Source organism: Melitaea cinxia, chromosome Z (assembly GCF_905220565.1).
Source record: "Melitaea cinxia chromosome Z, ilMelCinx1.1, whole genome shotgun sequence".
Taxonomy (NCBI): Eukaryota; Metazoa; Arthropoda; class Insecta; order Lepidoptera; family Nymphalidae; genus Melitaea; species Melitaea cinxia.
The window spans coordinates 21,282,950-21,301,159 of record NC_059424.1 but is presented as its reverse complement, the minus strand read 5'-3'; the positions used below and the strand labels follow the sequence as shown (position 1 = coordinate 21,301,159).

The 18,210-nt window shown below is 34.6% G+C and overlaps 1 protein-coding gene across 1 annotated transcript; it reads left to right on the top strand.

The window, feature by feature from the left end:
• Positions 1 to 8,843: 8,843 nt before the first annotated feature.
• LOC123668922 (epidermal growth factor receptor) lies at positions 8,844 to 17,732 on the top strand. Its single transcript, XM_045602614.1, has 5 exons — positions 8,844 to 9,042; positions 10,334 to 11,734; positions 12,025 to 12,157; positions 12,504 to 14,331; positions 15,019 to 17,732. The coding sequence occupies exons 1-5, from the start codon at positions 8,844 to 8,846 to the stop codon at positions 15,856 to 15,858; spliced, it is 4,401 nt and encodes a 1,466-aa protein (XP_045458570.1). The 3' UTR covers positions 15,859 to 17,732.
• The last annotated feature ends 478 nt before the right edge of the window (positions 17,733 to 18,210 follow it).

Here is an 18,210-nt window from a genome sequence, read left to right as displayed (position 1 = left end):
GTAATTATAATTACATAAACTATTTTTAATTTTAATTACGTATAAAAAGCCACTAATGATTTAATTGCGATGATATTAAGAAAATATTATAGATTTCTTTTAAAAAAATATTAAACGAATCACGAATACGATCGATTAAAACTACATACATGGTGTAGTTAGATATTTTTATAGGTAGATAAGAAACGTCTTAAAAAAATCAGTACGCATACTCGTTAGTAAATATTTAATTATAAATATTTTTATTACATCGTTTGCTCTGTAACACAAATTGATCATTTAGCGAGCTCTTATCCACATCGTAAACTCGTTTTAGATTATTAGAACGATATCTGTAACTTGTTCTGCTTCAAATATGTTAGTAATGTTTTCTAAAACACAATTTCTGTATTCGAAAACGATTCGTTTTGGTTACGGACCGTTAAAATATATACACGATCGTCTTTTCGTTTGTTTAACTAGATTCAATTGGCAATAATACAAAAATTTAGTTAGTAGTAGCAACTATTATCAGCAATTTCATTCCTTACAACATATTTCGGCTTTTTTCATCCACATCTCTATATCAAATATCGGGACTCGGTTTCCTTTCCCAATATCTAGTGTAGCTAATACACTACATAGTGTGGACTCAAATCATATCAAGTTGCGTATAAATTCATAATTAATCATAATTGGCTGCCGAAATACAGACAAAATAAACTCAAAACGAAAAAAATTAAAAACTACTATTTTTACTTCAGTGTCGATTATAGATTGATTCATACATGACTATTAAATTTATCTTTAATGCACAGAATCCGACCAATCATTAGTCAGTCAGTGAGTCAGTTCAGCCTATGCAGTTCACTGTTGGACATACGGCTCCCCAAGCTCGCGCCAGATATCCCGGTTTTCTGCAATCCTCATCCAGCCCACACCGGCAATCTTACGTAGATCGTCGGTCCAACGGACCGGAGGACGCCCCACACTGCGTTTGCCAAGACGCGGTCTCCACATCCTAGATTATCATTAACAATTTAACATTACCATTGTCGTCTTTACACGACATACGTATTTTGTCGGCACACATAAATTTATTTCCCTGCTAATAAGCAGCAAATTATGACCAACTACATAATTTGACTGTCACAAGTTAGAAGAATTACATTCACACGTAACTTAAAATCCATCCAGGACCACTCGAACAAACGGAACTAATAAACAAGAGTGTGAGAGATTAGATATTACGATTTATTAAAGATATAAATCTCAACTCGGTAAATAGATGCCGTTGATTAATTATTTACAAAATATTTTAATTTACAATAACAGTTGACCCTGTGTTTCAAAACGTATCCGACGGATGCATGTAAGTCATTGATTAGAAATAATTTTATTGCACTATTGCTTGGAATCCATGTTATCAAACGCATAAAAATAGATTGGAAAGAAAACCAAATAAAATCGTAAAATTTATGTCGTACACAGATCGAATTTATAACGAAGTAAGCAGCTATGACAATTTATTATGACCGACGTTTACTTTTTGACCGACTGCAAAGGAAGGGTAAGACATGAAATTGAAGTTAAATCATTCTCTCTCTCTCTTTGTGCATGTCTCCGACCGCATGTTATGTACGATGTTACATAAAATTTCGAAGGAATATCGTATTGATATTTTTAAGTATACAATACATAGTGTTTGATATTGTTTCGATTTCTTTCGCTGGCTTTGTGTAATTATTTAATTTTATCTTGTTCCACCTATTCAGTTGATTTTCTATTAGTTGTTATTCACGCAGGCGATTTTTTTTTCTAATTATTAATTTATTACACAAAGTATCAATTGACATTGATTGTTCTAGAATTTTAAAGGAACTTAATACAGTATAATTGAATATAAGAACTACTAATACGCAAATTTTTAGAAGTCCACTATCGAGAAAGTCTTCAGGTTTGAATGTCCCACTAAGGAGTGCAGGAAAATCTTAAAAGAATCAAAAAAGCTGACTTGTGATATATACTTCGACTCATTAAAGACAGAAATGTTGCTACCTCAGGAATATTGAATTATTATTTTCTGGTTTTATTTCTTTTTTATTTTTTTTCCGTAGTATTTTTCAATTGTTTTTTTTTAAACAACAGTATTAAAGGTATCTTTTGTACTTAACAAACAAGTTAGCATGTAATTGTGATGTACTTTGTAACACTTTTATATTGACAACAGTATTGAGCTAAGAAACGTATTCTTAGTGTAGTACTTTGACTTCTTAGTAAAAAATAAATAAACTATACTACTTGTACCCTTAAGATAGAGACGGAACTGACAATTTCACTAATATGTTGACGTTCTAAAATGATAATTAAACAGACTTTTATTTGTATATCCCATTACTTCTATGAATTATAATACAAAATGACAGAGCGAAACGCAGAACAATTAAAGCTTTGTACATATTATAAGCTTAGACATAAACAATATTAAGAAAATTATCTTCTTTCTAAATTACTTTTTATGTAAAGAATACAATTTTCTAGATAAAGGAAATAGTGAAGTTATCACAATGACAATTTGCGATAGCAATGGTATTTAACAATGTTAACAAATAATTTCGTAGTGAAAAAAGAAAAAAAAAATAGTATCTAGATATTGTTTTTGGGTTGAAAACTCATTGCTCGAGAATTTGTAACTTCAGATAACATAAATATAAGCATATATTTAAATAAAATATACCTATACTGGTATATTTGTCAAGTTAACTTTTCTTTATTTTATCAAATTTATACTTTCAAATTGCAATTAAAAGTTAAAAAATGTCTATAAAATATTATTTTTAAGTCTAATATTTTCTAAGAATAATCATTTGACAAATTTACTTGTTTTACTTGTTTTGTTTGTTTTTCTACAAATTTATTTAAATAAAAACGACGTATTCTCGGAAACTATTTATTACGGAATTTACAACATACATTATTATTTTCTCAGATTCGTTTTCGAGTCAATCAAGTGAAATGAGATGCAAGAATCTATAAGTCACGGAGGTTTTTTGACCCGAATAGTTCCGCCTCGGACACCGAATGCTCAAATAATGTATCTACGTGTATTTTTGAATAACCGGTAAATTTACAACGTCGACCATATTCATCGGTATAATATCGGTTTATAAATATTTATATGATAATTATATTTAAAAACAATGTGATTAAAATTTTAATGGAAAATATTAATTTCAAAAAAGTATTTCAATACGATTTACCTGTTGATATAATAAGTTAGGTTAGGACATCCTACTATACTTAATAATAAATAATACACACTAGCTGACCCCGCAAATGTTGTTTTGCCATATATGTTATAGCCCCCCTTAATCCCCCCCCCCCTATAACTTAGGGGTATGAAAAATAGATGATGACCGATTCTCAGACCCACTCGGTATGCACACAAAAATTCATAAAAATCTGTCCACTCGTTTCGGAGGAGTGTTTTAACTAACATTGTGACACGAGAATTTTATATATAAGATGTTACTCATTTGTCACTGTATAATTTTAGTCGATGTTTCTATAACATGTCTATTACAAACCGTCAAATTCGATTCGATGTTCTCATTTGCATTTGATCTGCTTCGTACCAAGTCCAATAATTACCTAAATTAATCCACGCTCTTTGTTTATCAATTTAACAGTTTGATGGAATAGTTTACAATATTACGGTTTTCAGCGGATAAATCGTAAATTGTCTTTAAAATATTAGTATTAGGTATCACAATTTTACCAGTAAAAATTTGTAACTTAAAATTCGATAAATTAATTATTTTTTTCAACTTTTTTTATTTTAATTTAATTTGTTATTCATAACCATTGGCTTCAAAACAAAAATAAAAATATTGAAATCATTAGTTTTTCTCACGAAGGATATCGAGACGTTAACAAATCTATGATTTATGTGGATAGAGTATATTTGCTGATTATAAATGTATAAAATTGATATAAAACAAGTTCTAGAATTTAAAGTTTCCAAATGTTCATCAATGAATGACTATTAGCATATCTCGTTATACTGACGCGGTTCTTAGATTTATGTCCATTCATATCGAAAATATACTTTTAATAACACTGTCAAATAAATATCGGAGCTTATCACTAATTTTATTGTCTAACTAGTTTTCTGCCGCGGCTTCGTCCGCCTAGGCTACGTGACTGTTACGTTTTGTCACGTTTAAAATATAGCCTATGTCACTTAGTGAACACGTTAACAATGTACTAGCTTAAAAAATTTACAACCGGTCATGTAACTTGTGAGTTTGTCTAATAGATAAAAATAACTACATTTTTTTTGTGTTTTATAGGTATAGGTGTGTTAAAAATAAAAGTAAATTAAAACAAAACAATATTAAAACAATTTCAAATTGCAATAACTCGCAAATTTTCAAACACAATTAGGTATTATAAATAATATTCAAAAAGTTGTAACATAATATTGAATTAATTTAAAAAATAATTTATTTACTACTGCATTAAAAAAAATAACAAAAACAATCAATTAAATAGAAATATTCTAAACTCTAAAATATGCCTTGGTCATTCACAGCGCGTACTTTATGGACGACATGTCGACAACGCGTTTAAATGTCGCGTAGAAATGTTCTGACGCAATGTTGTGTGGTCGCATCCTTTGTAATGATAATAATACGACGCTGTTAGGATCTCTGCGCTAAAAGTGCCTTCTACATATGTGTTACGAACAGAATTGAATAGCAGAAGGTAGGACACCACATTAGGACCTGTTTCCTCGGCTTGCGCTCGAAATGGTTGCTTGCGAAAAAAGGTATTACTTTTACATTCATATTGACGACTAGAAATATTTCAAAAATGTTGTGTAATTCGGTGATAAAAAAGAACAATATGTCAAAAACTTTTTGCTGTTTGATACTGTCATCTGTAAAACAGCGTGATCCACAACCGTCGAAACAGGCCCTGTATCGCAAAGCCAAGTAAGTACGCGTCTAGTACACGTATACGCACCTAGACGAAGGCATTTTAACTTGTCGCTTTCTCTAGAGAATATTTCGCTTATAACAACAAAAATATGTATAAATACGAAATAAATTAATCAAGTAGTTTCACAGTAACTATAATTAATTTATTAAAAACGACAACGACAGTACAAAAGTGCTTGACTAACTTAAAAGCCTACTTGAACAATGTTTTTTTTTTTTTTTAATTTTTATTTATTAACTCAAGTTTAATATAATTAGGAGGTATTTGTAGTAGGTTTCAATAACGAATTTCGTGGGAATTGCGTTATATACATTATGTTTTTCTAATACGAGCTTTAGATGGATATACGTATAATATTTACTAACATTTTAAAGTTGAAAAGTTTGTTTCTTCAAACGTTTCGAACGAACGGTTCGAATTTAAAAAAAAAACTGGCTAAGTGCGAGTCGGACTCGCGCACCGAGGGCTCCGCACAAAAAAAAATTATTAAATATATTTGTAACTAAAAATTTATGTAAAATTTATGTGACTAAAAATTTATCCTTTTCGCAATTTTTCCTTTATCTGAGTTCACGGGAAGTACCCTACAGGTACAGGTTTTGATTCCCTTGTGAGTGATAAAGATTGCAGCATAAGCGACTGTATCTTTTAATTGCATTGGCTTAGAAATTTGATTTTTCACAGCTACAAGGGACAGTAGATTTGAGTATTTTATACGAATTTCAGCTTGATACCACTCCACGCATTCCTGAGAAAAAGGGGTCTTAATAGACAGACGGGCAACCAAGTGATCCTATAAGGATTCCGTTTTTTTCCTTTTGAGGTACGGAACCCTCAAAACAGACGTGTGAAACCACGGGTCACAGCTAGTTAATTAATACAGTTTTCCTTTTGTAATTTGTGTACTACAAAATTGTAATAATTTTGAAATATTATGAATCATCTAATCGTAAGATCTACCAAATTTTGTTATTAGTGGGTGATAGCCAGTTTAGTAATAATGGTATCGTGGCCCCTTAGTAGGACAATGGTACATGCGAACACAGCCAACTTTTAGGACTGAATCATTTTTACGAGTACAGTTACAAATCGAAATGTATCGTCATGACACACGGAAATGTCAGGATTTGTAGCGAATTTTATGTTATGATTCAAGATGTACATCCGTGTCGGTTCGTGATATCTCATGTCACAAAGTTACATAGGTTGGTTATTAGGTATATAATATTAATGGATTCGGTATCTATATATGGCTACAGTAATAAAAAGTAATATGGGGTGAAACTCTATTATAAATATATACCACAACATAACATGACGTGTTTATTTTATAGCACATACTTAAATTCTCTATCAGTTTTTAATAATTTTATTTTTGCTATAATCCAGCTTATATCCTAAAAGAATTTTTTCATCATAATTTCAGTCTAATAAAGTCCACTGCTTGACATAGGCCTCCACAAGTTGGCACCAAAAATGCCGTGAACTTTTATTTGTTGCCCATAGTCACCACGCTAAAAGTTGTGTGTACAAAATTACTTAATATTCCTCTACAATTGTTTATATAGCCTAAAACCATCATATTTTAAATTAGATTATTCACAACCGTGAAAGCAGTGTCCAGTTCAAAAATTAACAATCTTAATGTAGGTATATGTAGATACCTATTAGCTCTATCCACGATCCATGTATAGATTTTTGTTATTTATTTGTTTATTTTTTTGATTGACATATTCAATGTATGAATGAACTGCCTGTAAATATGATAAAAATTATAAAAATTGTTTTAGGTATATACCTTTATATAAGTAAATTGCGCTTGTGTTAAATCAAAAGGTGTAAAAGTTAGCTTAAGATTAAATTGATGGAAAATTCTAACTCTTTATCTCAAAGAGATTCATTATGTTGTTGAATTTTACAACAAAAGCCTTTTGTAGTATTTCTTCTTGAAATTCAGATAAAAAATATACCGTTTCTATTTATGACCACACTTGTTCATTTGCTTGCCTAATTAAATTTGTCTTTGTAAATATAATAAAACTGAAAAGTGAACTCATGTGTTTTGCCCATAGTCACTACGCTGGGCAGGCGGGTTGGTGATCGCAGGGCTGGCTTTCGGCCTGTGTTTTTCAAAGCCAGCAGTTGGATGGTTATCCCGCCATCAGTCGGCTTTTTAAGTTCCAAGGTGGTAGTGGAACTGTGTTATCCCTTAGTCGCCTCTTACGACATCCACGGAAAGAGAGAGAGGTGGCTATATTCTTGCTGCCGTAACCACAAAGCATACTTATTGTGTATACTAGGCTATAATAGGGTACTGTTAAAACTATTTATCGGTACTATTTTAGCAATATTGGATGCCATTAATCGAAATTAGTAGATGACTAAAAGTTGTTTAAGCGTATTCTTATGTATAAGAATACTTATCCAGAAGCTTCTCCTTCCAGACTATAGCTACTGTAGGTGAGCAACAACAAGTCTAACTAACAATAAAACTTGTAAACCGTCAAACACATGTATATTATTAAAGTCGTTCCGGTTTTTTTTGTTCAGTAAGAAACTTTTCAAAGTTATAGAGTATTTAAAAGAAACAGCCGAATTGATTCAGCCATTCTCGACTTTTGCGCTTAGCATTCAGCGATTCATTTTAATTTATATAAGATAGAAATAATTTAACACGAGAGCGACATCCATCATTCAATCATTTGAAACATATATAAAAACTATTTCAAACGCAACTGTCGGTTAACGAGTTCGCTTGACGACTTGTTGCAATGTCTCCTGCGACTACATCAGCTCACTTTGAAACAGCATTCATTTCCCATTGTTACGATTGTTAATTTTGTTTCTTTATAAACGTTTCTGCTTAGAGACATAACAAAGTCGAAATGTTAGTTTTATTTTGTCTAAAGCCAGAGCGATACAATTTATTCAATTTGGTTTACAGACAGACATATTTAATGCTACAAGTTAAAACCCTAAAAATAAACTTTCGATATGATCGCGAGACACGTAAAAAGTTCGCTCGCAATAAATACAAATATTTTCCCGGAGTAGGAATGTCAACACGGCCTACGAGCTAGCGAGCACAATAAGGAATTGTAGTGAAAGGCTGCGGTGCCCGAATGAAATGTTAGTGGATCAAAACTGGTTCCAATGCTTCAGAATGTAAGTAACTGGATAAAAACATTGGCCTGAGACAAACCAGTCTCCGATCTTTACACGCCGCGCGGCGTGCTTACTCCGAGGGGAGGAGAGCGCGAGCCGAGGAAATTGCAACAATATTTCCTGCCTTATTACTGACTGCCTTCGTGATTACAGGAAATAGTTTTATTCGTACATATTTTGAATTAACACCATTTTTGACATCGGCGAGCGTTTCGCATTACGGTGTATTTTTTTCCATGACACCGTCCAACCGGCGATCCGCGCTTTTATTTGAACCGCATCGGTGATTTAACAGAGGTAGCGAGCGCGTCACAACATCCACATCAATACTATCACTTGTGTCATCGGCTGTGCAACTGGGTCGACCGGACACCAGATTTCTACTGCCCACACGTTATGCGACCAAATTCACCGGTCGTTTATTTCGAGTGTATACCGCACTGTCCGATGACGTTTCAAAACGATCGTGTTATGACGTGGGAGATGTCCCAGCCAAAATAAGAAAGGTGTTTGATGTAAAAAGCGAGAATATTATTTTCAATATTGTAAATTAAGTAAATAAATATATTTAAAACCGATATTTAATAGATTTATTGCGTCATGATTTTAAAAACAATACACGTCAAGATTGTTTTTACGATACTAATAAATGAAGCGTCTGTCAGAGATTACCACTTAACGTGGTCGTTTTAACAATGGCCACAAAGCTCGGAATAATATCTAAAAGACAAGGCGCCAAAATCCACGAGAGCAAGACAATGAGACGAACGAATTTACCTGAACATCGAGTCAATATCGTATCGAATGTCGCGGGCACACTCGAGATGACAATGCTATTTGAAAAAATCTTTTGTGATCCGATGCAGGTAAAATTTACTCCGAGACAAACAATAGGTACGATTCCACTTCGAAAACCACTTCGAAGTGGAAACGTGAAATGCAAACATTTTACGAAATATATGAAGATTTCGAGTAACATCTTGCGCGCTCGCTTTCTAGAATATTTATTGTATACTTTGTGTATTATTTTAGCGTTTTTACGTCCCGTTCTATGTGTGGTCACAATATTTTAAATTATGATTTTATAGGTAGACTAGCTGTGCCCGCGACTTCGTCCGTATGGAATTTAACAAAGTTATTGTTCAGTTCGCAGAGTTATAAAATACATAAATTCCTAAAATAAAAGTAGCCTAAGTTACTCCTAACTATATCAGCTATCCGCCAATGAAAGTCTCGTTAAAATTGATCTAGCCGATTCAGATATTAGCCGGAACAAACGGACAGACAGACAGATAAAAATTGTAAAAAATGTAATGTTGGTATATGTACCGTGTATACATCCACATGCATTTAGTAAAAAGCGGTTATTTCAATATTACAAACATACACTCCAATTTTATTTATTTGTATAGATAGATATAGATATATACAGCCCAATAATTTATTAGAGAAAATACCTTTAGTTGACTTATATTTTAATACACATAGGGATAGATTTGTATTTGTTTTAGTAAGGTCAAATAAATTTTTATCAGTTTAAATTTAAATAAAACCTACAAATCTAAATAATACAATGCGCACAGTGAACGCGACCACAATAAACAGTTACAAATAAAACGGTTTAAAACAAAAATACATCAACTATTCGCGCTGTAAAAATAAACCGTACGACGCAATATTTCGATTAGGACGCAAAACCATATACATACACGCGTTTGCTTTACATCTTAATTCCATGTAACATAACAAAGCGGCATTGTAAGCTATTTTCATAGTTTAATCACAAATAGCGGTGTTACGTGTATCGTAGTAGAGAAAACTGGCTTCGGTGCCGTCAGCCCGCCCACACGGCACGCCTCTTCGCTACACGCGCTTCTAATAGCACTTTCCGCTCGGCTATCCGCTCCTCGCTCCGCTTATCGCCGCCGCCCACCGTTCTCTGCTAGGCCACCGACAACACACGTTTTCATACCTTTTTAGGACAAAGTTACATTCACTTTACATGTTATAAATTGAGTTAATAGTATACCTACTATATATAATTCTTAATATGAATTCAATATTCAATGCACGAATGTGGTTCATGTATTACTAATTATACGAGATTATATTTAACATTCTTAAAATTAATAGTACGCTTTCGTTGGCATTGAAAATAATCTCTGTTTTGTTTTTCTGTTTTCAGTTTGCATCGGCACCAATGGCCGTATGTCGGTGCCTTCGAATCGCGACACCCACTATAGAAACTTACGCGATCGCTTCACGAACTGTACGTACGTCGACGGAAATCTAGAACTGACATGGCTTGAAAACGAGACAATGGACTTGTCGTTTCTGCAACACATTAGAGAAGTAACTGGCTACGTACTCATATCGTACGTAAAGGTGTCGCAAATAATTCTACCGCAGTTGCAAATAATTCGCGGTCGTACCTTGTTTAAATTGAAGGTCAGAGAAGAGGAATTCGCACTCCTGGTAACCATGTCATCAGCATTTACTCTCGAACTCCCCGCGTTGCGCGATGTCCTCAGGGGTAGTGTCGGCATTTACAACAATTATAATCTGTGTCACGTTAAGACTATAAACTGGGACGAAATAATAACAGGTGTAAATGCGACGTATGTGTTCTTCTATTCTTTTAATGTACCTGAAAGAGAATGTCCGCCGTGTCATAAAAGCTGCGAAGCTGGTTGTTGGGGCGACGGTCCTCATAACTGTCAAAAGTTTTCGAAAACTAACTGTAGTCCTCAATGTGCTCAAGGACGTTGCTTTGGACCAAACCCTCGAGATTGTTGCAATACATTCTGCGCTGGAGGTTGCACGGGTCCGTTGCCGAGCCAGTGTCTCGCCTGTCGCAATTTTTACGACGAAGGAACGTGTTCACAAGAATGTCCGTCGATGCAAAAATATAATCCTACCACTTACTCTTGGGAGCCAAATCCAAATGGAAAGTTTGCTTATGGGGCCACTTGCGTCCGGAATTGCCCTGAACACCTTCTAAAAGATAATGGAGCATGTGTGAGGAGTTGTCCTCCTAACAAAACAGCAGTGAATGGAGAATGTATACCTTGCAACGTCACATGCCCGAAGACTTGCCGCGCTGAAAAACCTATTCACTCTGGGAATATCAACAGTTTCAAGGACTGTACAATCATTGACGGTTCTATAGAAATATTGGAGATGACTTTTACAGGCTTTCAACAAATTAACCCAGATTATTCTTTTGGAGACCGTTACGATAAAATGGAACCAAGCGCCCTAGAAGTTTTCAGCACAGTGCGCGAGGTTACTGGTTACTTGAACGTCCAAGCTCACCATCCTAATTTCACTACTCTATCTTACTTCAGAAATTTGGAAGTGATTGGAGGGAGGCAAGTGGTCGAAAACTTATTCGCTTCTCTGTATATCGTAAAGACTTCTTTAAAATCACTGGGACTTAAAGCTCTGAAAAGGGTAAATTCAGGAGCGATAGCGATCATGGAGAATCGGCAACTTTGCTTTGCTGAAAAAATTAATTGGAATAAACTGGTAAAATCTAAAGACCATAAGCAAATAATACAGAAAAATAGCGACGCAATAAATTGCGGTAAGTATAATATGCAATGCGCTTTTTTATGGGGATCCTCATTTTCATATTAAATTTAAGTTCTGCATTTGCGACTCTCAAATTAATATGAAGTGTTGGTTATACCTAGTTAATATGCAAGCGAATTACTACTTTAAACGATTATATAGTTATTTATTGTTTTCAATTACTAACCATATTAACAACCGCTGGCTTAGGATTTGCAAAGCGACATTTCGAGTATAAACTTTATCTATGAGTATTTTGTTTTATTTTGACGTGTCAATCATTTTTACTTTATTTATGAACAGAAAAAGCGAATTTGGTGTGTGACCCCGAATGTTCATCTGATGGCTGCTGGGGCCCAGGACCTGATCAATGCCTTTATTGTGAAAACTATAAATTTGGAGAAACTTGCATACAAAATTGCACCGTGCTTCCAGGGTGGGTATTTATTGATATTGAAAACTATATGACATATTTAGAAAATATTTGCGTCTGAAACCATTACTTTTATTTCATTACATTTTGAAAATTTGGATAAAATTTAACGAATTTCAAATGTTACACATTCTATGCTCTCCTTGTAACTATTATGCGATGCGAAACTTACTCTTTGTTTTAGTATCTTATTTTGTCAACAATAAGATTAATTGAACATATAATGCTAGATTGTCTTTGTCCAAACTTAACCGCTGTATTGCGTGATACAACATTGTGCTGAATATTGATCAGAGTAAAACTGTAATTATTATATGAACATTTTGTTAAAAACGAAATATAATTTCAGATTATACAAGGCGGGTACGAAAACATGTAAGCAATGCCACGCGGAGTGCCTGGACGGATGTACTGGACCAAGCAGAGCTAATTGTACGAAGTGTAGGCATGTAAAAGATGGGCCGTACTGTGTCGCTCAATGCCCAGAGACACGATACGTAACCGAAAATGGAACGTGTGAATCTTGCCATCAGAATTGCTTAAATGGATGCACGGGACCGGCCAACACTGTGGGGGAAGGAGCATGTAACTCATGCAAGAAAGCAATTATTAGCGTTGAGGCAACAGTCGAAAGCTGTCTAAAAGAAAACGAACCTTGCCCTGATGGGTATTATAACGAATGGGTAGGAAATGTTAAACCTTTAGAGGGAAAGGTAAAAGTAGTGTGCAGAAAATGTCACCCATTATGTTATAAATGCACTGGCTTTGGAATTCACGAACATGTGTGTCAAGTATGCAATGGGTTCAAACGAGGTGATCAATGCGAAGATGAGTGTCCCTCAGACCACTTTACAGATACTACAAATCGGTTGTGCACACCGTGTCATCAAGAGTGCAAAGGATGTAAAGGACCTTCATCCACGGATTGTATCAAATGCCATAACTTAAAGGTATACCTTGGTGATTCCAATTCACAGTATTTCAATTGTACCGCGACTTGCCCCGCTGACACACCACACAAGATTTACTTCGACGAACTTCTCCAAAACCCTATTGACGAACCCTATTGTTCTGCATCAGCAAGTGGTCTTCCTAGTATGTCAACCGCAAAAATACCAACAGTACTTGTGGTGATACTTGTATTGGCGTGTATTCTGCTCGTCATTCTTGCTATTATTGGATACACGTGCAGACAAAAGGCAAAAGCTAAAAAGGAAGCTGTAAAAATGACGATGGTACTTACTGGTTGCGAGGATAATGAGCCGTTAAGACCGACTAATGTGAAACCAAATCTAGCGAAATTAAGAATTGTCAAAGAAGCTGAACTTCGTAGAGGAGGAATGCTAGGTTTTGGTGCCTTTGGTAAAGTTTATAAAGGAGTTTGGGTTCCCGAAGGAGAAAATGTAAAAATTCCCGTAGCTATTAAGGTTTTGAAGGAAGGAACAGGGGCGAACACTAGTAAGGAGTTTTTAGAGGAGGCGTACATAATGGCTAGCGTAGAACATCCCAATTTATTACAATTGCTGGCTGTCTGCATGACAAACCAGATGATGTTGATTACACAATTAATGCCCCTTGGTTGCTTACTAGATTATGTAAGAACATACAAGGAAAAAATTGGATCGAAAGCTTTTCTCAATTGGTGCACTCAGATAGCAAGAGGCATGGCCTATTTAGAAGAGAAACGTTTAGTGCATAGGGATTTAGCTGCTAGAAACGTTTTAGTACAAACGCCAAACTGTGTTAAGATTACCGACTTCGGTCTGGCTAAGTTACTTGACATTAACGAAGATGAGTATAAAGCAGCTGGGGGTAAGATGCCAATAAAATGGCTAGCATTGGAATGTGTACAACACAGAATATTTACCCACAAAAGTGACGTATGGGCGTTTGGTGTAACTATATGGGAAATTTTAAGCTACGGCGCGAGACCATATGCAAACATCTCAGCTAGAAATGTTCCAGAATTGATAGAGAATGGTCTTAAATTGCCACAGCCTAGCATTTGTACGCTGGATATTTACTGCATTATGGTATCATGTTGGATGCTCGATGCTGACAGTCGTCCAACGTTTAAACAGCTCGCTGACACTTTTGCTGACATGGCACGTGATCCTGGACGCTACCTGGTCATTCCCGGAGACAAATTCATGCGACTCCCATCTTATTCCACTCAGGTAATAAGCTGTTAAGCGGATGTTATTTATTTATTTCAAGTTTACCTGTTAGTATAGCCAATCAAATTTACTTGTACAAAAAAAAATTAAGAACAAAAATTTAAATATATTTTTTTCTCGACGATCGACACGATTTTTGTCGTCGACATGTTATTTAACTTAAAACTGAAAATAAAGAAACAAATCTATATATAATAAACTATCGTAAGAAATTGCTTAGGTATGTCATATTACTCATATTATCAGGAAAAAAAGGCGGCTATAAGAAGAGAATATATTAAGGTATAAAAATTTTGACGTTTAATAAGTACCTACCTCATTCAAAAGTATAAAACTTATATTAATATCGGTTTATATCTAACGTATACTCTGAGAGAGTATTTTAAATAGCCCGTTGGCGTACTTTGTAGTGGCCCTGCTTTCTGTTCCACGGGTTGCGGGTTTGATTCCCGCTTGAGACTGGGTGTAATATTTGTATTTATATATGTATTATTTGTATTTATATTTACCAAAATAAAATAGTTATGTTAGTCGGCTGTTACCTATAACACAAGCATTAAGTTTCTTTATACCGTAGGAACAGACGATCGTGTGTATCTTATAAGATATCTATTTATTTATTATTTATATTAGGGAACAGATAAAATATAGGTATAAAATTTTAATAATTATTATTTGTATTTTTAGGATGAAAAGGAATTGATCAGAACACTTTCTTCGGCCATGGATGGTCCCGAACCTTTAGTTGAAGCGGATGAATATTTACAACCGAAGTTCAAGTCGACACCCGGAACAAATACAACAAATACTACAGCCACAATAGAAGCGCAGTCAAGCAAGCCCTGCGCTTCTGCCACCTGGGTGAACAACATCACTGGACAAGAAGGGGCTATAATCGATACGTCCAACCGATCCGAAGCCTGGGACCGAGACCTGCTGAGGTACAATAGCGCAGGAAGTCCCGATGGAACCGAACTACGGCATTACTACAACAACGGAGTTTGCGCCTCCGATAGTTCGAGTTCTAGATATTGCAGCGACCCGATGAATCACAGACCGGACTGCTTGGAAACAAAATTCGACAGCATGTCGAAGGTCAAGGAGGCCCAAGTGGGAAATTTAAAATTAAATCTACCACTAGACGAAGACGATTACCTCATGCCGTCACCCCAACCCGCCCAAAACGCGTCAGCTTACATGGATTTGATAGGCGAAAATGGGGAAGACGGCGAGGCTAAGGACATCCGTTATAGTGATTTCGTCGCAACTAAAAGATGCATCGACAACCCCGAGTATCTAATGTCAGACCAGAACGTACCCGCGCAGACGATTGGTATCCCAACGGAGCCGGTGGCGCTGGAGTCGGCGAACACCAGTGAGGCCAGTGCGGAGCCCTCGTCGCTGCCGGGTTCAAGCAAGTTCCTACCTCAGCGCTCAGTAGAGGAGGAGTCCATGTCCGACCACGAGTACTACAACGATCTACAACGGGAGCTACAGCCACTGCGTCGGAATGAGACGACTGTATGACCAGCGATACGCGGCTCCTCCGGAGTCTGCCTGGTCACTATATGTAGAAGAAGCGGGTGCCCCTACTGTGCCATTTACGCGATGGCTAACGATAGCTTGTTGTAAAAGCATTTTAACAAAAGAATTATCGTAGTTAACAAGTTTGTTATTCATTCTACTTAATTATTGTATAAATGTTACAAAGTATAATTTGTATAAAAAATATTTCCCCGAGTTGCTTGCAACGAGAAGCACCTCACGAAGTATAAGTTATTTATTACTTTAGTTTAAGAAAGGCTATGTTTATGTTTTCCGACGTTATAATTATAAGAAAATGTTATTTTAATTTTATAACTGTGATAATTAGATTAATTACATTACAATATTACACAATCAAATTTTTATTTCGCTCAAAGGAATTATAAAAATGTGTTGGACGACATTGTCATTGTTATTAAGGTATCTATTTGTTTATGCATTTCATATGTAATATTTAGTAGGTGTTTGTGATGTATACGTAAAATGGTGACGATCTGATAAACCTTCGCTATCTTCACTTCTACCCTCTACACGGTGTCTACTATCTAAACAAACTTTGTCTTTACTGTAGTGAAACTAACCCGGCCATTAAAATTTTAATGATATACCTATTAATTTAGATGTTAACACATTTAGTTTTGTGATCTTGCCAATATTGGGACCATTTTTATTAGTAATTACGGTGTCTTGCCTACATTCCGATATTTTTGTAATCTAACTTTTCGATCATCTATTATTATATTATACCTATTTTTAATCCTCGTAGCGATGTTCGAGACAGAACTTATATAATTCCATGTAACTAAACATATAAGTCAGTTATCGTTGTATAATCGCCGATTCAACGGTGTATTGCGGTGTAAGCAAATAGAACACTGCCTCTAGCACAATAATCTTAAGCTCAAAGTAAATCTAATGCAATCGTCGTTACGTATTTCATAGTTAAATAAGTTTTATTTAATATTCGACCAAACCCTCGTTTGCCATGTATAATGTAAATATTATTTCATTGAGTTATTGTAAATTGAATAGATTAAAATATGAACTTTATCACACACGTGCGAAGCTGCATGTGTTGCGAGTCATTGTTATAATATTAATGTAAATACAAATATAGAAAAGATTATATCGGAGCTGAAGAGCTGTTTACTATGTGTGCCATTTTGTTTTAAATATTTTATCAATTAAATCCGCCCTTATGACATGACTCGTTTGTCAAACGAAAAAGTACTTAGGTACCTACGAAATGTTGAAATTTTAACATTTATTGTCGTTCATTGGAATGTTTTATCATTTTTAATTACAATAAAATAAAATTGTAGTGATAGTCAAGCGTGAATAAATGTCTATTAAATAAACAAATAAATGTGAAAATAGATTGTGTACGCATTTCCATGTTCAAAATTCGATGTTAACCCTAAAATGTCTTTTATAAACGTTTTAAGCGTATTGTAACTAAAATCATTATTGTCATCTCTTTAAATAAAAATTAAATTTCTGTAACAAAAATGTTGTAGATAAAATACCCTTTATAAATAAAATAAAATAAATTGGTGTTAAAATATACGTTAAAGTATATATGAATATTATTATATATGTATACAAATAAAACTGCAAATTCGACAGCTTGATGATTTGACAGAAACGACGAAATGGCCGCTGGACACGATTTTGCAGTTAAAACATACATATCTGTAAAAGTTATTGATTTCTATGATAAATATATTACGTGCGATGTACTTCAATCAAATTTTAAAATTACTGTTATATGGCTAACATATTATTCTGTATGTGTAGATAAATGTGATTGATGACTTATGGGTACATGTACCTTAATAAATTAATTCAATTGCAAATTTGTGTTTTTCTATTCAAATTTTACTTAAGCATACTAAATTTTTTTAAGTTGTATAGGCCTATATCCAGCCGTCCGACTGCGATAGGCTGAAGTGGTGATGATGAACAAAAATTAGATCGTCGTTTTTATTAACCGACTTCAAAAAAAGGAGGAGGTGACTCAATTCGATCGTATGTTTTTTTTTTAAATGTATGTTCGGGGATAACTCCGTCATTTATAAACCGATTTTGATAATTCTTTTTTGTTGGAAAGGAGATATTCCTAGTTTGGTACCATGATAAGAAAACCGGTATCTGATGATGGGATCCCAGCGAAATCGAGGGAAACTCTCGAAAATCCGCATGACTTTTTACTGGGTATACCGATTATGATGATTGTTAATTTAATCGAAAGCCGATGTTAATCATGTAGGCATATTTAAATTTCATCGACATCTGATTGCAACTTTAGATAATAAGGAAACCAGTATCTGATGA

Coding starts and splice junctions, on each gene's coding strand:
- LOC123668922 (XM_045602614.1), top strand. CDS start 8,844: ATGGCCACAAAGCTCGGAATAATATCTAAAAGACAAGGCGCCAAAATC. Junction 9,043..10,333: donor TACTCCGAGACAAACAATAG/GTACGATTCCAC, acceptor TTCTGTTTTCAG/TTTGCATCGGCACCAATGGC. Junction 12,158..12,503: donor AATTGCACCGTGCTTCCAGG/GTGGGTATTTAT, acceptor ATATAATTTCAG/ATTATACAAGGCGGGTACGA.